At 46.3% G+C, this 23,486-nt stretch overlaps 2 protein-coding genes across 11 annotated transcripts in view; one reads left to right on the top strand and one right to left on the bottom strand.

Annotated features, from left to right (window-relative positions):
* Positions 1–12,976, top strand: part of ATXN1 (ataxin 1) — a 395,770-nt gene extending 382,794 nt beyond the window's left edge. For all 8 annotated transcript variants that reach the window (XM_080806347.1, XM_080806344.1, XM_080806349.1 and 5 more), the window contains one exon: positions 11,737–12,976. In XM_080806347.1, the coding sequence (XP_080662473.1) occupies positions 11,737–12,267 (531 nt within the window). In that variant the 3' untranslated portion in view covers positions 12,268–12,976. The remainder of the gene's footprint in view (positions 1–11,736) is intronic.
* Positions 12,977–13,245: 269 nt separating this feature from the next.
* Positions 13,246–23,486, bottom strand: part of GMPR (guanosine monophosphate reductase) — a 51,879-nt gene continuing 41,638 nt past the window's right edge. For all 3 annotated transcript variants that reach the window (XM_080806352.1, XM_080806353.1, XM_080806354.1), the window contains one exon: positions 13,246–22,981. In XM_080806352.1, the coding sequence (XP_080662478.1) occupies positions 22,801–22,981 (181 nt within the window). In that variant the 3' untranslated portion in view covers positions 13,246–22,800. The remainder of the gene's footprint in view (positions 22,982–23,486) is intronic.

Raw genomic sequence — 23,486 nt, 5'->3', positions numbered from 1 at the left:
CCGGTGGCGGAAGACCACTAGCCTGGGCTCTGGCTGGCCACAAGACAGGTCGTTTTTCCCTCCCAACTGCCATTTTTCTCATCCCTGAAACAGGGGAATGATTCTTTATACCAGATCTATCACAGCCCCCCTCCATTTTTTGAATCCCAGGCTTCTCTGCCTCACGGAACAGAGCTTGTAGAAACCACCAGCATTCGCTAACCAAAAACCGAAGCGTAAAACAGAGGGGGTTTTCCTTTTGGTGACTATTTTAAGGAGCTGAACTCCTAATTGTTATTGTGGAAAGACGCCTCCGGTGTGTCTTCAGCTGGAGCTCTGGAGGAGACAGTGTGGGAGAAAAGCGCTGTCTCGAAGCCGTCCCCATCCCCGTGGCATGGCCGTTCCCGCCGCGGTGTTCTTCTGCACAGGCAAAGTCCCTGCACCCAGGCCCCCGGCCCGCAGCTGTGGGGGAACAAAGAATTCCAGATGTGATCGGCTCCCACCAAATGCGCCGCTGGATCCCTCCTTCTGGCCACGCTGCATCTCTGTCCTCTTTTGCTGGGGGGGCAGGGAGCACCTTCCACCCTGGGGAGGGGAGCCTGCCTCCCTGCTTCCCGCATGCTCGGTGATTCCGGCTGAAGCCCTGATGGACCACAGAATCCCTTCCCTTGGGGCCTCACTCCCAAGTATAATCTGCTGGATATTCTCCCAACCGTACAGATTGGGTCTGTGAGTCTGTAGCAAATCTAGTGGGAGCCAGTGGGTCTCAGCGAGAGGACAGGGCGTCCTCTCTGCTGGAGTGGGCAGCAAGTGAGCTGGTGAAGAAAATGCAGGACTTGGAGCTAAAAATACCTAAGTCAGGATCTCTCTCACACCCCCTCCCTAGCCCTGAAACCTTGTGCAAATTGTGTGCAAATTAGTGCACAAATTCTGTATTGATTGCACAAACTACCTCAGCCTTTCCAGTCCTCTGACGTAGTGGGAAGAATGAGGGTTGTTGTAAGGATTGAAGAAAATGTGTCTAAAGGAACCGGAGCAGTCGGTATGTAGCATCTGTAAGCCCCTGACAGCATCAGTGACCTTCCTTGCTTCCGTTTAAGTGGCTTTGGCCCTGCAAAGAGAAAGGTTAGGGGCATCTGGGCGACGTAGTCCGTTAAGCGGCGGACTCTTGGTTTTGGCTCATGTCAGGCTCTCAGGGTCATGAGATCGAGCCCCGCATCTGGTTCCCCACTCAGCACGGCGTCCGCTTGAGTCTCTCTCCCTCTGCCCTTCCCATTTGTGCTTTCACTCTCTCTAACATAAGTAAATCTTTAAAAAGAGAGAGGGAGAAACATTAGATTCTGAAAAAATAAATAGAAGGCTTCACGGTCTAAAAAAGAATTTATGAAAGGAGAGGCAGTCCAGAAAAGTCCAGAAAAAAGGATAGAGTTCCAGAGCACCCACACCGCTATTTCTCCAGGAAGGGCTAAAAGCCCTCCTGCAAGCCAGTTGTACAGACACCTGCCGTATCTCTTGGAGCGTGTGCTGGCCTGGAGGAGTGCATTGGCAGCCCTGCCATCCACGTCAGAAAGAGCCCCCCAAATAGAGGTTCCATGCGCCTTTCTTCTGCCAGGTGCCCCCGGGCAAGCCTCTGTCTGGGATGCCACCCCCTCCACTTCCAGCCGGCAAACACGCACCACCTGCGGGCAGCCTCCCCATCCCTCTGCCTCCTGCTTCCCAGGCTCAGCTTTGCTCAGGAGTAGGCACAACTTGCTCAGTAGCATGGTAGTAAATTTTATTTGCAAAGTGCTCTGGGGTGACACTTTCCTTGGACTGTGACATTCCTCACCGGCGAGCTGCTGTCTCTCACTGCCCAGATCCTCCCAAGGTGACTGCTTCCCTTTATCTCCTTGGAGGTTGGTTAATATTCGGTGCCATTTACCTTTTGTAGCTGAGCAGGTGTCGGGGGGGGGGGGAGCTGCAGTGGGGGAGGGTGCATGTGTGTGCATGTGCGCGTGCATGTGTGCAGACCCGCTAGTACAGTGTGTTACAATGATGTGCTTCCTGCACGTCGGCCGACGGCTTTTCTTTCATGCCTCTATTTCTAATTCGACTGCTGGGTTCTATGACTCATCAGTGGCAGCATTATGCTTTAATGGATTAGCTGATGCCTAAAAATAGCCAAACCTCATGCGAGCAGCACAGAAGTCTGCATGGTCCCTTAGCAGCCAAGGCAAACTGACTTGCCAGCATTTCACATGCGGGGCTTGGTGGGAATGAATCCAAATGTATCAAAAAATAGGTAGTGACCTCCCCCATGTGCAAAAGCCCGGCGCTGGGGCTGTGGTCCAGCAGTCGGTGATAAGCCTCCCCTCCTTGCTCATGCCAGAAAGGCTCCAACAGAAAGAAATGGTATCAGAGCACATTTCTGTTGATGCGCCTGTGTACTCCTCCAAAAAAAAAGAAAAGAAAAGAAAAAGAAAAAGGCTCTTTTTTAGCCCATGTGTGATAGACACACCCCCAACCAGGGGGGTCTTACGTGTATGAGGGAAGCAGACTCTCATTGTTGGTTATAGCTGGTTTTTAATTAATAGACTTTGTTGTTTAAAATAGTTTTAAGTTTAAAAAATAAAACGAGCAGAAAGTAGAGGGATTCCCAGACACGGAAGTTCCCCTGTTGTTAAAGTCGTGCATATGTATAGTGTGTGTGTGACAACGCATCAGCCAGGACCGATAGGTGATTTTACCATAACTTATGTTAAGGCTCATTCTCCGTGCTGTGCACTCTGCAGGTTTTGACAAATGCATCATGTCATCTATACACCGCTATATCATTCAGAGTAGTTTCATTGCCCTAAAAATCTCCATTTCACCTATGCTTCCTGCCCATCCCTACCCCCACCCCGGAGTCCGGGCAACCCAGCCACTCATCTGTTCTCGTCTCTGTAGTTCTGCCTTTTCCACAATGTCCTATCGCTGGGTTGACACACTAGGTAGCCTTTTCAGACTGGCTCCTTTCACTTGGCAATATGCATTTAAGGTTCCTCCATGTCTCTTAGTGGCTTTGATCGCTCATTTCTTTTTAGCAGAGACTAATACATTGCTTTCCGAAGGCACTCCTTTTAAGACCCTAAAAGAGGAAGGCAGGTGGGATAGAATTCTGTGTGGCTGAGAGCTGCTCCAGCCACCTGTTGAGTCAGATCGTAATGGGGCCTCCCCGCGGTGTAGGCTCTGGGAGCCAGCCTGCAGCATATGAGGAGAACCCAACGTGTCATTTGGGATTTGTGTTTGGGGGCGTCTCTGAGCCAGGGTGTGGGTTTACTGAACAACCCTGAAATGCTTCCGCCGAAGACTGAGTCAGGTTTTAGCATTTAATGTGATTAAATGTTTTAAATAGAATGCTCACAGATACTCTTACACTCGACTAAAGAGTGGTGACTGTTTTTATTAATGATTTTTAAACACTGGCGTAAATGGGTCTCTCGCTTATCCCGGTCATCTTTGCTCCGTGTTGAGAACATAGTAATGCACACGGGCCTTCAAGGAAAGCAGATTGGCTTTTTTTCCCCCCCTCCTGGTAAAACAGGATCAAGTATTTCGCTTATAGACCAAGTTGTCAATTCCCAACTTAATAATTTCACCAAAAGCCAGCCATGCTGACTGAAGCCCGGCTTCTGAGCCATCTCCCTGATCCTGGGGAGGGACAGAATTTGTACGTTTGGGACAGTATCAAGCAGAAATGGTTTGTAAAACAGATGCCCTTCACATTCGTGAAAACAGGGATTCTCGTGGAGGAAAGGGGAGACATATTTAAACAACAGACTTTTGTTTTCTTTATATCTTGTTTTTGGTGATATGTACATATGTGTGTATATAGACATAGCACCGATCTAAGATTGAAATATACACGCAAAAGCATAAACATGTAGATACATATACAGTGTTCAGATATGGTAGTTGTTGACTAAGTAGTTAAGAGAATTTTATTAAGCTTATACACAGAAGAGCTAAAAATGATCTTAAAAGCCAGTCATCAGCCAGACCAGGAAGGTGACATTGAATAAATAATCATCAACCCAGAAGCGAGGATGTGTTGCCTCTCTGTCTTGGTGCTTTCATCCTGCATAGAAATTGGAAGTGATCGTTTTAAAGGAGGTGATTTGCGGGGGGCCAGTGGGGGCGAGGTTTGCTGGAGAGAAGGGGTGGTGGGCAGATTTCTCAGAGGAGCAGCTGTGAGCTAACGGGTGTGCCTGTCGCAGCAGGAGGAGGGCAGGAAAGGGTGGAAAAGGATGGGAGGTGACCCGCCCCTAAAAAGGAGAGGTGCTGGCTACAAGGCATCCAAAGATGAAAGGCAGAGGGGCCTCAAGCTGACATAGGACAAAGGCTGTTCACGCTCACATTTCATCCTGCAGACTGCTCAAAGTGTTTGGAAAAGAATGTATTTATGGGTTGAAAAAAAAATGGGCCGTGTTGAGCAGCCAGAAGTTATGTAACATGCTTGGGTTTTATATGGCACTGCCCTCCCGAATGTATTTTCCTTGGGGTTTCATCAGAGGCTCTTTGAACCCCAGCATGATTGTAAAATGAATTAATGATCATTAGCACATCCAGAAGAGCAAAAGGGAACTCAGGAGTGGAGTGAAAGCATCTGCAGTGTGATTCGGTGAAATCAAGATGAATTGAGGCAGCTGTCACTCAGCCCAGAAAGCTGCCTGTTCAGGGGTGAGACATACCCAGGGAAGGCTCCGCTCTTCTCCCTGGGGAGGACCAAAAGTCCAATTTAGTCCCAGTTGGTGAAAAGAAACAAGGACAGGCAGAGCCTTCCGGTGTCTAAACATTGACCTCTGTTGGCCATTCGTGCCATTGCAGTGTTCTTACGTAGGGAAAGCGAACACAGAAATGGTTATGCTTTCAGATGTTTACTGAGCACCTATTACACTCTAGGAAGTATTCTACACTCTGGTGAGAGAACAATGAGCAAAACAGGCAATATCTGCACCCTCGTGGAGCATAGAGTCTTGGGGGAGTTTGGGAAAAGAGGTGACACAAACAAATGCATAAGCAAATATAATAAGTGCCATGGGAAAAAAAATAAAGCAGCCTAGAGAGGATAGGAATACTAGGGATGGAGGGTCGTTACTTTAAATAGGGTGGTGGCCTGTGAGGCTCTCTCTGGAAGGGGGAATGGGAGGCAGCAGTACACAGGGCAGGAAGGATCCCAAATGGAGGAAAGAGCAGCTGCACAGATCCAGAGTCTCCTGTCTTTCAGAGTTCAACGAGGAGATCAGGGTCACTACAGTGCAGGTAGTGGTGGCAGGGCAGTATGCAGACCATATTGGTCTTGTTTGTGGTGGCTTTTTCTCCCCGTGGGAAGCTGGCTTGGCCAGGAAAGTGGTGGTGGAGGCAGGAAGAAATGGTCTCATTCTAGATACATTTGGAAGATGGAACCAACAGGATTTGCTTATAATTTGGAGATGTGCAGGATGAGAAAGAGCTGAGTAAATTATGATTCCCATCACCTTGACCCAAACTCCTGGAAGAATGGGGATGCCCTTCATGGAGATGAAGAAGAACAAGCAGGCCCCAGTACACCAGAGCAAGGGTATACCAGAAGGGCTATCGGGAACACGTGAAGTTTGAGTTACCAGTAGACACCCTAGCGGATGTCCTCAGATAACATGGCTGCCATTGTCCAACTCTGCCCTTGTGAAGTTACTTGTTTCGTGTGCATGTTCTGTCTCCCCCACGGAAGGCAAGAACTGGATCTTCAACCAGAGGTACTCTTTTCTAGTCCCGAACACTTAGCAGGTACTCAGGATTACGTATGGAACATTGCTAAAACCGTAAACCCTGGAGCGTGTATACTCAATCAATAATATCTTGAAGTTCCTGACACCATGGGGACGACCCACGTGGGCCTCAGCTTCAAGCAATTCACAGGCTGAATGTTCTGGTTTCAAGTAACTTCATGTCACAAAATCCCACCTTCTTTGTTTCATCTCCAGAACAGGACAGGGTGTTTTGAGGTAGGTAATGCTCCTCGCCAAGGGAATTCCAAGGAGATCAACCTAACCATCTATATTCCCACCGAAAAAGCCCTCGGTGTGATTTCTTCATTAACTGTTAATGATTAGTTAACCTTTAAGGAGGTTTGTGTCCTCCTGACAAACCCAATTATGAAATAAAAATAGATTTGTTGTGAAGACATTAGTGGGCTTATTTGAGATATGTGCAATAAGAGTTTGACTTCCACCGAGGAAAGAGGAAGGAACTCATTTTAGGTCACATAGATGCAGACCCCCAAAATGCATTATCTAGATAATTCAGTCTACATAATTAGGGAGGAGAAAAATATTAGTGAGGATAAATATTAGCGAGGGTAAGCAATTAGTGAGAACAAAAATAACATTCGGCCAGAGCTATCCTGCCTACTGCTTACAACAATCAGATCAGCTGAATGGTCTTTTGCTCCTAATTTGCGTAGACCCAGCTGAGAATGTGTGGTGTGGTGCCTTTCCCAGGACAGCAGAGCTTCTCTGGAAGGAGACAAAGCCAGAATTTAGGAGGAAGGGACCCAAAGCAAGCCTTTGAAATGGTGGAGAAGATCTTCCCCCAACCTAACCAGGTTAAAAATAAATTCTATTATTATCAGCTCTTTTTAGTCCAGGGCTCAAATACTCTTTTCTCGCCTTGTCACTTTCATGAATTTTTAGGTAGGCTCTTCAAGCTGCGGACCACATTACAACATTTAATTCTAAGACTTGTCTTGGGAGTCTTGAGATGAAAGAGTAATAAAGGGCTTTCCAAGTGCCGCCCCCCCAAAATTACGATACGTCTAATGGGAAGCATGTATATCTCCATCATAGCTTTCAGAGTGATCAGTAATGTTACCTCTTATAAAGGCCTTGGAGATACTTCATCTTAAAAATATCTACAGATACTTGGTAATGTGTGGACGTTTTCAGTTAGATTTGTCTACAAGGATACAGTAAATGTGACATTCAGAGCTTGAAATGTTGGCCACTCGGAGGAGTGCATACAGTAGGGCTCACACATCAAGAACTTGATGATTAGCAGGTGTTGGCAAGGAGACAGACTCTACCCAAGTACAGAGGATCATGTGGGAAAATGCAAAGCATACTAGAGGCCGGTGTGTTTGGAGATAGGGTTTGTAGTGTTACAGACATCACATTACCTCTGACCAGTGTTCGGTGGGGATAGGCAAACGGATTCTTAGGAGGTCTTTACACTTGAGAACTCTGTTTCTGTGACTTTTAATTGCAGCTAAACAATCCCCACTTGAAGTAGGATTTGTTCCTTCTGCATGGCATATGATGTTAATGCTCTAAGGGGTTGAGACGGGATTTATGGTCCTCCCACTTGGAACTGGCTGGGCATCCCCATCTGACACTGTAACTTGTAGGTATCTTTGTATATACAAAAATGCAAATACGTATGTGTGTGTGATATAATGTAGTTCTGTAATTAAATATCAGCCTCCTCACCCATTATGTAGGGAGATTAGAATTGTATGAGTAGGTACAAGGCAGACACTATTCCACAATTTGCTGAATCATGAAATAAAGCGATGAGCTTGTGCCATTGGATCTTACTTATTTCAGCTAACATTTATCACTGTTGGGGGTAATGGAAATGTTAAATTCATCTCCTTTAGTGACATTGTAATATCTTTGTTCACAGGGGCAGAGATAGGAGCAAAGGGAAAGAAAATGGGTTTGTGGGGGCCAAAGACTGGGATTAAATCACTATTCCATCAGCTCATAATTAGGATGTTATACAAGTGACTTAATCTCTCTGAGACTGTAGTTCCTTATTTGTAAAATTGGAACACTAGTACTTTTTTTTGCTGGTCTGCTGTGAGCATAAACAAAATACTTTTTGGGGAGTTTGTACCTAAATGTTTGACAGGTGGTAGACACTCAAAAATGTTTAGCTCTCTTTATGTTATTAAAATAGCCCAGAACAATTTCCCCCTGATAATATGCACATTTATATAGGCTCACATTCACACACGCACTAGAGTAGTAAACTTCAATATTCACTCTAGTTGTTCCCTCTAAAAATACTTAATGACTTTTATGGAACAAATAAAATATATCATTCAAGAAGTGTGTGTACAACTAAACCAATCATAGTTACCAAAAAAGATAAAGTAGGTAAAATAGAAAGCCACAGTGCATATCACATGGAAATTTACTACTTTTTAGGGTTTGAGGGGGTGATATTTTAATTATTTCTGTGTTTGTGTATGTGTGCCTGCATATAAAATTCAACAAAACATTTTTAATATTATTATATATAGTCAGTATTATTTTGATTTACCTACATCTACCATTTTCATTGTTCTTTGTTCCTTCCTGCATCTACAAACTTCCATCTAGATTGATTTTTTTTCTCTATATAAGGAATACTCAGTAGTATTTTCTTTAGTGCATATCTATTAGTGATGAATTCTCTTACTTACTGTTTGTCTGAAAAATGTATTTTGCCTTCCTTCCTGAAGGATCCTTTTGACCAAAGACTTGGTTGGCAAGTCTTTTTCTTGAGTGTTTTAAAGATATCCCATTGTCTTCTAGACAAAACGGTTCCATTTTTTTTTAAGTCAGTACATTTTTATTTAAGGGATTTCACATGGGAGTCCTTCCACTGCCGATCACCTTAGCTCCTCCAAAGTGGGAATCACAATCTTCAAAATAACCCCTTTACAAAGAACTTTTGTTCAACCCACAGTTGTCGCTGTCAGTCAGCCCACACTTCTTATGGTAGGGCTTCTCTGATCTCCACTTGAATATGGGCAGACTTCTTGCTTTTGGTTTCGTTTAGCTCGTAGACAAAGACTTAGACAAGTGGGAAAAACAAATCCTCTTTTGCAACCCAGAACTCATTGTTCAGTGCGAGTTTCGATATAGGTGAGAAGGCACATGATGCCGAAAACAGTTCTGTTCTTTTTAGTGAGAAGTCAACTATGAATTTAATTTTTGTCTATTTGGAGGTAATGTATATTTTATTCTGGAGACTTCGGGAATTTTCTTTTCCTGCCTTTGGTGTGTAGCAGTTAAATTGTGCCCTGCTGGGGTGAGAACTTCTTTTTCTTTTTCCTGCTTGGGGGTTAGGCCTTCTTGAATCTGCAGATTATTGTCTTATACCAATTCTGGAAAATTCCAAGCTATTATCTCCTCAAAAATGTTCATTCTGCCCCATTATCTCCTTCTCCCGGTGTGATTCAATTTATGTGTCTGTTAGATCTTCTCAGTGTGTCTTCTATGTCTCTCACCTCTCCTCTGTGTTAACTTTTTTTTTTTTTTTTTTTTTTTTGGTCTCTGTGTCTCATTCTGTATAGTTTCTTCCAAAGCAGCAATTAAGGAATCCAGTTCACCAGTTCTGTCATCAACCACGTTTATTCTGTTGGAAAATCCATTGTGTTCTCCTGATTTTAGTGAATGTATGTTTCTTTATTCTAAATTTTCCACGATCTTTTGAAAACAGATTCTAGTTCTCTACCAAAATCCTCAAGCTTGTCTTTAACCTCCTTTAATATTGTAAACATGGGTCATTTTAATGTCTGTATCTGATACCTCTACTTCAGAAGCCCCCTGCCCTCACGCTTTGGGTCTGTTTCTATTATCTGTTGTTTCTATTGGTTTTTTATTCACATACTATGGTCTGTTCTTGGACCTTGTCCCTCTTTTTTAATTGAGTGCCTTTTATTTGAGAAATTGTGGAAATAATTCATGACCTTAACCCAATTTTAGGGGCTAAGATGATCAAAATCTGAGCTTCAGACCGTGAGAGGGCCTGTCTACTTCTGGTTCACCTTACTTCTAGAGTACAGCACTCAGCACTTTGGGGTCACAGCCCAAAAGAGTGGTGCTCACCAGAAAGCACCCTGCCTTGGTATACCGGAAGGGTAGACCCTGAATTTCATTCCCTACTCTCCCCCTCCCCCATCCCCTGGAGATTACCAGAGGTCTACTTGGTCTTGAAACTGCTCAAATTTGGAATGTGCAGATGCCCTCAGGGGAAAATAAGTTTAAATATCTCGACCATCACCCTTTTCTGAGCCTTACCTGGTGGTTTTTCATTATCTTATTTTCTGTCTAATGCCATAAAAAAAACCCATGTTTTACATTTTTCCCTTAATTTTTGTTTGCTTGGTTTTTGTTCAGAGTATTTAGTTGTCCTCAGCGAGAAGAGTGTTCCAGATTATCTAGTGTACTACCCTGAGAAAAGCCATTGCAAGCTGACTCTTTGAAACTACTTCACTGTTTTTTTTTTCTTTTTTATATAGCATAAAGTCAAAGAAAATAAATTTCTATGAAAATTAAACTGTTAGAACCTCAAGTGCCTTTCAGCCTAATTTAATGGTAACAGTAGGATTTTCACTGGACACTATCTCCCTGCCTTTGCTCACCTATCCCTACTTCCAGGAGTGTCTTCTCCTTGCATCCACACCTGTTCTCCACCCCCCAATGTTTCAAAACTTAGCACAGTGAATTCTCACCCGGGAAGACCTCCTTAGTCACCTCTTATTCAAACTGGCCTGTGCCTTTCCTCTGCCCTCCAGCAACTTAATATTGGTATTCAGGTATTATAACCCTGCTCGCCACATTGATCTGCAATTATGTTCACGTGCCTATTTGCCCACTTGATTGTGAGCTACTTTGGGACGAGGACTGGATTTTCAGTTTATTTCCTTAGCACAGTGCGCACATGGCACATGGTGATAGAGAAAACAGCAAACTCTTGAGAGGATGCTGAGCTTCCCCCACTTTAGATATCTGTCTTCAAACCAGTGCACAGGCTGATTCGAGTACCTGGTACTTGACCTTGGATGGGCCAAGTCCATGAGCCCTCTGTGTCCTAAATTTTACCCTCTACCCAACACTGTCCACTCCTCAAATCTCTCCACATGCTGCCCAGCCTTCGGGGTCCCAGGGAAGCTCTCCCTCTTTACTTCAGCCTTCAGTGGTTCTGCTCCCCTCAGTTCCTGAGTACACACTCATTATCCAATAAATATTAAGCTTCAACCATGTGCCAGGGGCCCTTTTCCGGGCCAGGAATACAATGATAAACAGGTAAGCGCTGCCTCCGGGAGCCCAGATACAAGTTCACTCTAATTAGCCCTGTTATACGTGAGAACAGCATTTACCCAGTGAGCAGATAAAGTGCAAGACTGTATGTTGAGCTCCAGTCGCCAACAGAGACTTGCTCAGTGCTGAACCCTAAGTACCTGTTCCGCGTCCTTGGGGGCCCGTCCATCTGTTCTAAAGGAGGCCAGCTAGAAAGCTGATACTTCATAAAATAGTATTTTGAGGGACGCCTGGGTGGCTCAGTTGGTTAAGCAGCTGCCTTCAGCTCAGGTCATGATCCCAGCGTCCTGGGATCGAGTCCCACATCGGGCTCCTTGTTCAGCGGGGAGCCTGCTTCTTCTTCTGCCTCTGCCTGCCTCTCTGCCTGCCTGTGCTCACTCTCTCTGACAAATAAATAAAATCTTAAAAAATAAAATAATATTTTGAACACTAAAGGGGCTTTTACTGGCTTCTAACCAACACCCACACGTGGTCAATAATTAAGAACCTCATTTGTGTGTGTTGGTGAATGAGGCTTGTGTTGGTGGATGAGGAAGAAGAACGAAGTCTTCCCCCCGCCCCCCCCCCCCCGCCCAAATCTGGCTCATGCCCCTGGGGGTGTGTATGACCTAAAACAAGAAGAAAATGTCTTCATCGTCCTTTTCCCTGTCTCTCACTGTTTCCACAGGTCAGCGTGGAGGTTTTGGTAGAGTACCCTTTTTTTGTGTTTGGACAGGGCTGGTCATCCTGCTGCCCGGAGAGAACCAGCCAGCTCTTTGATCTGCCGTGTTCCAAACTCTCGGTTGGGGATGTCTGCATCTCGCTGACCCTCAAGAACCTGAAGAACGGCTCTGTTAAAAAGGGCCCGCCCGTGGATCCCGCCAGCGTCCTGCTGAAGCATTCAAAGACCGACATCCTGGCAGGCAGCAGACACAGGTACGCCGAGCAGGAGAACGGCATCCACCAGGGAAGTGCCCAGATGCTGTCTGAGAATGGCGAACTCAAGTTTCCGGAGAAAATAGGTTTGCCCGCAGCGCCCTTGCTCACCAAAACAGAACCCAGCAAGCCCCCGGCAACGAGGAAGAGGAGGTGGTCGGCCCCGGAGACCCGCAAACTGGAGAAGTCAGAAGACGAGCCGCCTTTGACTCTTCCGAAGCCTTCTCTAATTCCTCAGGAGGTTAAGATTTGCATTGAAGGCCGGTCTAATGTAGGCAAGTAGAGGCAGTGTGGGGAAAGGAAATTCGGCTCTCCCTTATCATTTGTATCCAGATTACTGTACTGTAGGCTAAATAACACAGTATTTACCTGTTACCCTCTTTAGGTTTCTGTTCTAACCTTGTCATTAGAGTTACAGCCGGTGTTGCGCAGGAGGTGGGTGCGCTTGCTTTTCCGGGAGTGTCGGGCAGTGACAGTGGCAGGCGGGGGGCGTGGAGGGGGACGGCCAGGGCAGGCCTCCCCTCTCCCTCCCCGCGCAGGCTCTGGGGCGTCCCGGTAGAAACGAAATGTGGCTTCGGAGCACCTGCCTTTTCCAGCCGCACTGAAGCCTCCGCGGGGCGCTGACTTCCGCCGCTTTCCCAGAGAAGTTCTGCGCGACGGGGAGCTGTCCGGGGTGCCCGCGCGCGCGCGCGCGCGTGTGCTCCCGTGGGGGCGCGTGCACGTGGGGGGCACAGGTGCGCGGCCAGGGAGGTTCCCCTTCCCTCTGCCTCCCTCCGGCCCACTCCCTCCGGCCCACTCTCTCCGGCCCTCGGCGCGGGACTGGAGGTCCAGGGGGAAGGTCCGGGTGAGGTTCTCCCGGCAAAACCAACACAGGAACTCAGCAGGGCCCGATCAGGGGCCTCACTCAGACAGCAGATGGGAAGCTAACCCTGCAGAAGATCCTTCCCCCACCCCCCAACATATTTTACAATAAAAGCAACTTTTAACCCTATAGATATATATTTCCCCCTATGGGGCCTGACTGCACTGATATTTTTTTAGAGCAACTGCCACACGTGGGATTTCGTTTCTGCTTTACTAGCGCAGTGATGTCTCCGGGGTGTCCCCGTGGGCTGGCCAGCTCCTGCTGGCCAGCGCCCCGCACGGTGGGGGTGGGGGGGTGGGGGGGTAGGGGCTGGGGGTGGGTGGGGCGGCGGCCGGGGTGGCAGAGGGCGGACACCCACTCTGGATTCCGTGCAGTGTTAGGAAAACCAATCAGGTTATCACTTTGACTTCGCTCCCAAGAGGTAGGCGCGAACTGCCCTTCAGAGAGCCGCGGGAGCTCTTGCATTGGGTTTGCAAATCTCGTCTTTTAACTTTAGTACTGTTTATAGTTCATGACTATGGACAACTCGGGTGCCACTTTTTTCAGATTCCAGTGTGACGTGAGGAATTAGATTTTGAAGATGAGCATATATATTACTATCTTTAAGCACTTAAAATGCTGTTCACACTTTATTACCAAGCATCTTGGTCTATCATTCAACAAGTACTGTATCTCCCTTTAAACTCTTTGGGAAGAAAAAACAAAACAAAACAAAACAAAAAAACTAAGTTGCTTTCTTTTTTTCCAACACTGTAACTACATTTCAGCTCTGCAGAGTTTCTCACGAGCAAGATATTGGAAGTTTCAATGTGGTTTAAAGGGATGAATGTGAATTATGAACTAGTACGTGACAATGGCCACCGAGTACCGCCTGACAGAAGGCACTTTTCACTTTGATGTTTGAGAAAGAATTAAAGGCCTATGCAGAGCTGGCAGAGAAACTGAGAGAAAAGGGATGGAAAAAAGAATACTCATTTTTGTCCAGTGTTTTTCTTTTTAAGATGAACTTTTAAAGAGCCTTGCAATTTGCACATCTTGAGTTTATAATTTGTGTGATATTCCTGCAGTTTTTATCCAATAACATTGTGGGAAAGGTTTGGGGGACTGAACGAGCATAAATAAATGTAGCAAAATTACTTTCTAACCTGCCTAAACTCTAGGCCATTTTATAAGGTTATGTTCCTTTCAAAATTCATTTTGGTCTTTCTACCACATCTGTCACAAAAAAAAAAAAAAAAAAAAGGTCATAGCAGGACAACTCTGAGAATTTTCTTCAGACTCATTAAGAAAGTTTTCCATAAAGACATTTATATATGTGATCAAGTTTTTTTTTTAAAAAAAACAACCAATTACTTTATTATTGTTGAAATTAATGTTATTTTCAGAATGACTTTTTTTATTTTTTTCATCGGAAATCAAATCAAGATTTTGATGTTTGGTACAAACCCAGAAAGGGTATATTTCACAGTTTAAAACTTTCATCCCCAGAGACCTGAAACATTGTTTGTGGGTTTTGAGCACGTGTCTTAAAGTGCTTTTTAAAAAACTAGTTTTATAAGTAGGGAGAAATTTTTAAATATTCTTACTTGGAATGGCTGCAGCCTCTCTGAACAAATACTTAATTGGATTTTTCTTTTACCGCTGAAAGGAGTACTTCTTGCATTGCACAAATTTGAAAAAAAAAATTCTAATGTCGACCCACATTTTGGCTGTCAAGTATTCCATTATATTGGGCTCTCACCAGAACTAATGATATTTATAAACCGTTTTCTGGGGTGTACCAAAAACATTTGAATAGGCTTAGTACAGCTAGAACTGGTCCTTGACTTTCTGTGGATTTCATTACCCTCTCAGCATGCTGACAGAGAGCTGGGTGAGCCCATTCTTGGGGTCATACTGCTTATTTAGTGTTGTTGTTGTTTTTTTTTTAACGTTTCTGCTCAGAGAACTTGCTTAATCTTCCATATATTCTGCTCAGGGCACTTGCAATGATTAGGTTTTGTTTTTCTTTTCCTTCTGTAACCTTTGATGGTAAGAGGAATACGGGGCTGCCATATAGAGACTTTGTCCTCATCAGTACCACGATTTACAGAAACTCACGTGGACGCAGAAACACACACACACATCCCCCACCTTTCAGTTAAATTTCCGTACTGAACTAACTGGATCCTCAACACCGACACTAAAATGGGAAAACATACATGGTTTGCAGCAATAGGAACGTCACCATCAATGTTCGTGCTTCTACTTCAGGTATAGGAATTACACAATCATGGGTTCTCTCTAAACATTGTCCCATTTCATTCTCTTGCTTTTGTAGCGTGTGCAATACTTCCCGTGCCAATAGGCCCAACCAGTGTGCTCTAGGGAACGTTCGTCCCCACATTGGGCCCATCATCCCTGTTCTGGCCAGAGAGGGGCTGGAAGGGAGGAACCAGGAAGGGGAGAGCTTCCCACAGCAAGCTCCCAACCGAGGATGTGGAGTGCTTGGGGCTGGGGCCGGGGCTGGGAGCTTTCGGGAGCCCCGTGTGTCTGTCACCACGTTGCAGAAAGAGCCAGTGGAGGAGAGCTAGGGGACGAGCTGCAGTCTCCCCATGGCCACGAGGAATAGTCAGTGTGCAGTATGGAGAGGGCAGAGGCAGATTCGTTTCTAAGGTGCGCCCAGGAGCAACTAGAACCAGGATCGACCCTTTCCATCTCCAGAGCGTTTTCCAGGTGTTTTCCAGATGTTTTCCAGGTGTTTTCCAGAGCGGGCAGGTTCCTCCTTCCCCGGTCTGTGTCCTTGACACTTTGAGCCGTTCCTCTGGGCATGGGCAGGAAGTGTGGCCTGATGTGTGTGTGTGTGTGTACACGCTGTGAACATGCGGCCAGTGGCCATGGAGGGGCCACCTGCAAACAATGGTCACCGGTCCTCTGTGGCAGCTTTCTCTTCAATAGGAAGAACATCCAAAGGACAGGGAACCTCGTCTCGTTGGCAGACATTGGTGAGCCCAGGGCGGCCTTTGTCCCCGCTCCTGTGTAGCAAACCTAACAATGATAGGCATAGAAATTCTCCGGTGCCGAAAAGCATAACGAGGATCAGCCATGTGCCTCCGTACGATGTCCACTTTGCAATATTTAGCCATCTTTAGTTCTTTCTTTCTCTCCTGTTTTCCATTTCTTAAGTACTAACAGCAGGCCTTTTGCGTTTACAACGAAACACAATCACCAAGAAATCAGTCAGGGCGAAAAGAAAAAAAAAAAAAAAAGAAACCAACAAACAGGAACCTCTCTTTATAGGGATTTCTAAATACGTAAAATGACTGTTCCTTAGAATGTCTCACTTAAGAATCATTTCAAGTTTGTTTGGGCCACATTGGGGAGGGAGAGGTGGGGGATATGGAGAAGGATGCCACTTACCTCAAACCTTGTAAAGTGGAAATCCAAATTGCATTTTTGTTCGGACTTGGGGATAATTTTCTATGTCGGTCAGTTTTTTGCCTCCCCCCGCAACCCGGTCTGGTATGGGAGGATTTGATTTTTCTTTTTTTTTCTCCCGTGGCTGTTGATCCCATCGCTGACTCTGAATGGTGCCCCTCTGTGTTTTCTGTTAGGTGAATGTGTTGCGCTTTTCTCCCCCCACCAGGAAGTGGCAGCATCCCTCTTCTCCCCTACAAGGAACTCTGCAAAACCTTTCTCACCTCTTACTCAGGGACGGGGCTGGCGTGTGTGTGGCACACTGGTGTGTCCAGAAGCAGCATTTCGCCTGCTCTGGAGTACGGTTGCATAACTCCGAGGGATGTGTAGATTTCCTGCATCGTGTGGATTACCCCTTAGATACGGCATACATTGCAATATCATGCTGCGTGTTCATGAGGAACAGTAGCTCCTAGTAATCATAAAATTCACTCTTTGCACATAGTTTTGATCTTTACTGAAATGTGTTGCCAAAATTTATTTTTGTTGTTGTCGCTTTGGAATTCTTTTTGTTTTTTAAGGAAACAATTGACAGTACCCTTTAACATCTGTGACTGCTAAGGAAACCTATTTCTTTCGTAGAGAAAAAAAAAAAATCTCAAAATGCTTTTGAAGACACTAATGCCATGCTATTTCAGATGTGGGAGAAGCAGCAGAGCTCTTGGGACGGGAGGCCAGGCTTTGTGAGCTGTGCTGGTTGTCATGGCTACCGTCTCCGGAACCCACAAGCAGCTCGACAAACTGGTCTGTTCTCTCCCAGAAGGCTTTGCACTTCTGTTTCCTAGTCACCCACGATGATTCCAGGTGAAAGACGGGCCGGCCGTCTCAATCCAGCGCCCAATCCAGCGCCTTCGGTGGGGATCTAAAAGGAAAGGAAGTTACGCTTTCTTTTTTTAAAGTGGACTGGAAGCCTTTGCTTCCACCTTTGTGTTTTTAACCCAGAATTTCTGAAATAGAGAATTTAGGAACACATCAAGTAATAAATATACAGAAAATATACTTTTTTATAAAGCACATACGTGCGTATGCTATTGTGTTGGGTTGGTTTCCTCTTTTTTTCCACGGACAGTGTTGTGTTTCTGTTGATAGGGAAATTCCAAAGAATTTGCACACCTCCACTCCGGAGCTGAGATTTCTTTTACATAGATGACCTCGCTTCAAATATGTTACCTTACGGGATAGGATCTTTTCTTGTAGCACTATACCTTGTGGGAACTCTCTTTCTCTCTCTCTCTCTCTTTTTTTTTAATGTACACCTAATTTGAGAAGCTGAAGAAGAAAAAATTTTGAAGCACTCATTTTGAGGAGTACAGGTAATGTTCTTGAAAATTGCACAAAAGAAAAATGAATGTCGAAATGATTCATTCAGTGTTCTGAAGACATGGATCTGTTGAAACAATGAGTTTCATACCCTGTTTGTAAAAAAAAAAAAAAAAAACATAAAGGTTGAAAGTTACATGTTTGGGGTTTTTTGGGGTTTTTTTGTTTTGTTTTGTTTTCGGGGTTTTTTTTTTTGTTTTTTTGTTTTGTTTTTTTTTTTTTTGTATATAGAAAACTGTTATGTCTCAAATAATCAGATTTGTGAAGTTATGGCCTGGAAGAATTACTACAGAAAAGGCTCTTAAACTATACCTACACTTCCTTTATGTTTTTGTTACATAGTGCCCTCTTCCGAGGGAGGGCATCTCTGTATTCTGCAATTTGAGAATACTGTTCATTCCTGTGCTGAAAGTACTTCTCTGAGCTCCTTTCTTGGTTTAAACTCTCAAGCCCAACTCCTTTTTTCTCCAGAGATCACTTTTGACATCCTCCGCACTTCTTGTTCCAATAAACCCAAAGAATATAATCCTGAACAAGAAGTGTTTGTAACAAGAGATCCTAGCTACCAGAAAAACAGAACTCATTATGAGGACAACAAACAAACAAACAGAAAAACGCTCAGCCTTCCTTCCCCCCCGACACCTCATTAAATTGGGGGGGGGGCTCGAACATGAACTTCAATGTCAATGCCTCATTTTACTTTAGTTTGGGTTTTTTTTTTTTTTCCTTTAATCTTGAGGCCAAAATCAATGTAGAGCAACTTCGCAGAAGAGTCCCATCTTGTCCCCAAATCGAGGCAGCCAGTGGAAACTGGACGGCCACGCGGGAGCGTTAAACACACCCACGTACAGTTCTTAAATTCAGAATCTCAGCCCCTCCCTTACTTTTTAAAACGCGAGGCTTCTGGTAGCTGACATCCGCCTGTACGATGACGGGAGTGGACAGTGGCTTCAGGTTTTCCTGTCCTTCATGACTTGCACACAAACGGTTCAGCTGTATTAAACTTAAGCGCATTTGGCCGGTAGGTAGTATGTATACGGTAAGGGTCTCTAAGAATTTCCGTAACTTTTCTTATCTGAAAGGACTTAAGTCTTCCACTGCAGATGATTGGAGACTTTGCCCAAGTTTTCTTCCCCTTTAGTTTGTGTGTTCGTTTGCTGTCTGGATAGCCAACGAGCCTGTCTCCTTTTCCATGGCCAGTCTGAAGGCTTGCGTTGGAAGTGCTGTTTACAGTAATCCTCGCCAGGAGAACATCCGGTCCTCCGGAATGTCCAGTCTGAGATGCCGGACGCTGGCTTAGAGCCGGGTCTTTACAGAGCAATTACCAAGAAGTCGGGGGCGTAGGTTTCCTCTGGTTCTTACCCGAACCACTGAATCTTTTAAGACATCCTTGGGTCCAGGAGCGGGGTAAATTGTTCAGTGAACTTTGAACTTGACACCTGTATGTTCAGTTCTGTGAATACTGCCCTTTTGGCCTATTAGGGTGGTTTCCTCCTCCTGGGTCTTCACCTGTAAACCCATTTAGTGTCAAGTGAATGGAGGTTTTAGGAGAGCCCTGCCCAGTATTTGTGGGGGCCTTTGGTTAAGACAGTCCTAACTTCTGGCCCCAGGGCCATCTCTGAGATTCGTACCTTCGTCTGTTTTACAATCAGATCATTACCTGCCGAACTTCCAATTGTATGCCTCCCACCGGCCAAGGGAAAAGAGACACCAGAACTTTGAGGGCACTATCAGACTGATATGGCCAGTACAGAGGAGAACTAGGGAAGGAATGTTTTGCACCTTATTGAAAAGAAAATTTTAAGTGCATACATAGTTAAGAGCTTTTATTGTGACAGGAGAACTTTTTTCCATATGCGTGCATACTCTCTGTAATTCCAGTGTAAAATATTGTACTTGCACTAGCTTTTTTAAAACAAATATTAAAAAAAAATGGAAGAATTCATATTCTATTTTCTAATCGTGGTGTGTCTATTTGTAGGATACACTCGAGTCTGTTTATTGAATTTTATGGTCCCTTTCTTTGATGGTGCTTGCAGGTTTTCTAGGTAGAAATTATTTCATTATTATAATAAAACAATGTTTGATTCAAAATTTGAACAAAATTGTTTTAAATAAATTGTCTGTATACCAGTACAAGTTTATTGTTTCAGTATACTCGTACTAATAAAATAACAGTGCCAATTGCAAATGTGTGTCCTTCCGTGTCAGGTCCTTGAAGAGAAGAGACGACTGAGGAAAAGATGGTAATCCCGCACTTCGACCCCACTGTGAGCACCGGATCGGTGTGTGGTGGGGAGGGACACAAGGCAACGGTTTTCCTACTGCTTTTTTGGAGGGGGAGGGGGAGGCAGGGGGAGGCAAGATGTGTTGGTTATGCCCGAGATGAGGTCCGCGATAAAAGGCACATTTCGACAGCCCATGTTTCGATTTACTCAGTTCACGTTTTATTTCTATCTGGGCCATGCTGTTGACAAGAGAGTTTTGTTTCTGAACAGCATTTGGCAGCTTCACGGGACTCCTACAGCCTCATCCATAACATTCTGGAACAATGTTGCTGTACGCTTGCTCGGGGTGTTCCTACGGTTCCTGCCTGACAGAAAGTCCACAAGCCAGGGGTCTCCTGGCATGCACGTGGGGGAGCCCATTTGTCTCAAGGGTGTGGCGTTGGGGGCGTTCACGGTGCCCACTCAGCCGCTGCCCCATGAAGTAATCCCCCCAGGACCCAGGCACGGGAACCCCTCTGCCCCCTCTGCGCATGTGGCCATAGGATCCTTCCAGCCTTAAGATGCTGCAGAGGTGGAAAGGAATTCTCGGGGTCAAATTCAGAGTTTCCTCTGAGCCCAGGGAGGCGGGGTGATGCCTTTCCTTTGGCTGCCTTCCTGGTGAGACGTCTGGGGGCATCTCGCCCCGACTCTCCTCTTGGGACTCAGAGTTGAGGTCCTGAGCGCTGTGAATGTCAGTGCTGAAAAAAGGTGCACCATGCAGGAGCAGCTAAGGTCAAGGGCAGCTCATTCACAGACCCCGCCCCCGCCCCACCCCCACGCCGTCTCCTGCACAGGAAGGCTTGCAGGTTGCAGCGGACTCTCTGGCATCCTGCCTGATACCAGGTCTGAAGGCGCCCCCAGCACGGGGCTCCCCGGCACCCCTGACCATGGGAGGCAGAGATGAACTTACTAAGGCAAAGCATAATGGAACTTTTGGGGTGCTTTTTGCAAAAATCTCTGCTTCAAAGTGATTCACTTCCCTAAAAACTAGGTGAGCATAAGGACCTGCTTCCAGCTCGTGGAAACGAAGCATGCACCATCTGTACCCGAGCTGGATAGAGCGGGCACAGGTCTCTGCAAAGAGCACAGCCTCCAGTGGGCTGCTGGGGGTCCCCCTCCCAGACCACTCCCTCTGGGTGTGGCACAGGAGTGGGCTGTGCGAGAGGGGACAGCGGCCAGCCCGAGCTCAGGCAGGGGTGTGCCCTCAAAGTCCCCCTTACTATGGCTGGTGCATTCGGGAACGGGTTTCAGACCTTTCCTTTCCTTCTCTCCCTTATTCTGCAACAGAGAATCTCTTAAAACTAACACACTGAAGGGCTTGAGCAGAAACTATCTTCCACAGGCGCCTCAGGGGGCTCAAACCTCAGGCTAGCAGAGAAGGGGGGTGCCCCCAGGCAAACCCCACATCTCGCTCTGAATGTATGTTAAACATTCTCCAGCCCTTCATCTCAAAAGGCTGGCCCATTTAGGTCTCCACAAGTACAAGAACTATTCTCAATGGATCCAGGAGGGGAAAGTGTGACAACAGAGTTCAAATTGCTGGACCTTTAAGTGTATTCTTAAGAAACTACAAACAGACCTAGAATCTCCTGGAACATTCCGGATGTTCCTATGGTGGCCGTTCACCACAGACCTTGGGCCATTAATTTGTCCTTAAACAGAGGCACGTGTGACCCTTCTCTACTCCAGGGTAGTCGTTTGCTTTTTCAAGGAAAACGGACTCTTGTATCCGCTTTGTTAAGCCTCGTTCAAAAGAAAATAAAGTAAAACATCCCGGCCTGCATATACTTTCTAGTACTATTGCTCAAGGAACGTTCCAGAAGCAGGGGCCGGTCATCATTAATAAATCCATGTTCACTATTCAAACAAGCATAGTCAGCGGCAGGATTCCTCCAAGGCTATGGGTCCGTCTGTTCTCCAAGAAAATATCATTGTCACCAGCCAGTGAACACCCTGTGGTCCTTCCTCAAAAGTGGGAAGGGCCTGGACAAGGGACTAGTTCTAACTCCTATTTTAAACCAATGACTTGTAGAAAACTGCTGGTCAAGGTTTTGGATATTTTTCAGGAAGGATTCCACTTGCCAATTTTTTGGTGGATGACCTTTGAAGAAAACATCTCGTGAACGTCAAAATAAGGTCTGTTCTCTTTAAGAGAGAGGCCAACCTGACCAGTTGGGACTGAGGAGGAAGAGAGGAAGAAAAACAAAACTCGGTGAAAAACCAGGAGAGGGACAGCGTCCCCAAAGCAACATTGACCCCAGAGTGCTGGATACCTGATTCCAAAAGGCACGTGTAACGCAGGTGGTGGAGACACGTCACCATACCCCATATCCAAAAGGGGACCACTTCTTCAAGTTCATGGGTCTAGTCAGGTGCTTTTGTCCTTTGCTGGCAACCAAAAGCAGAAGAGGGGAGCCCAGTGACTCTGACTGGCCTGGCCACCCCGATCCTCCCTTACCCTCTCCTCCCGCCACGCCTTAACTGCTAACAGCCAAGCGGGGAAAGAAAGAAGGAACCCCCAGCTCCCCTGACAACTTGTTTCCAGCAAATGGAAACTCCAGCACTCCGCCAAGTCTTAAGATAATCGCATTATATTAAAGTGAAACCATTTTTCTTTAAAAAGAAAGAAGAAAAGAAAAGAAAAGGAAAAAGAAGGTGAGTTAGTTTTAACAATGAGGTTGTGAGTTCCAGGCAGCTGGGCTCTGACCACTGACCCAGTCAATGCCCTGCTTCCAGTGCCCCCCGAAGGCACCAGGGGAGCCCCAAAGCCTCCGGGGGTGGGGAGGGGAGCAGGAGGCAGGAGTCCACCATTCAGGAGCGGCCAGCAACTCTGATGTAACACGAGGGCGGTGGGCAAGCAGGTGTGCGTGGACGCTGCCACGAGCTGGACGTCACCTCATCCTCAGGGTTAGCTGAACACGGTGTTGTGCTGTTGGGTCACTCGGATGAACGTCGCCCTTCTGCTGAGCTCTTTGAGTTTCGCGGCCCCCACGTAAGTGCAGGTAGACCTCAGTCCCCCAAGAATATCCAGAATTGTGTTTTCTACATCCCCCTTGTAAGGCACTTCCACAGTCTTGCCCTCAGAGGCCCTGCAAGAAAAAGGAAGCTTGTCTTTTAATCTGGGTTTTTTTTTTCCCCCTTTAAGAACCCAGCCGGAATCATTCCCAGCTTCAGCCCTTTCAGCAGCCAACAGCCCCCCTGGCGCACTCAGGGAGCTAAATGCCCACGCTGCTAGGAATATGTGATCGCAGCAGCAGCTCAGGTGAAGGCGAGGCCCCTCCCGAAACACACAGCCTCGCTGCCGGCTGCCCGGGGCACCAGCAGCCTTGGAAGAAGGTACCTGCACCTTCCTGCACGGTGCCCTCCTCACTCTGGGGCACCCCGTCACTTAGGGGCCTCCACTCTGCCCCTAAGAGAAACCAACCCGCCCTTCTCCTCTAGCTTCACCTGCACACCAGCGTCCCCCTGACCGAGAGCCCCAAATGCCCCAGGGGAAGAACAGCCCGGGCCGATCACCTAGAGTGATACCTGCCACTGTCTCTTCTTGTCACCCTCCCTGATCAACAACAGAAGCCCGGGGCTTCGCCCTCCCAC

Source organism: Martes martes (genome assembly GCF_963455335.1).
Source record: "Martes martes genome assembly, chromosome: 6".
In the NCBI taxonomy this organism is placed as follows: Eukaryota; Metazoa; Chordata; class Mammalia; order Carnivora; family Mustelidae; genus Martes; species Martes martes.
The sequence above is the reverse complement of the archived record's forward strand: the minus strand, read 5'-3'. Positions and strand labels throughout refer to the sequence as shown.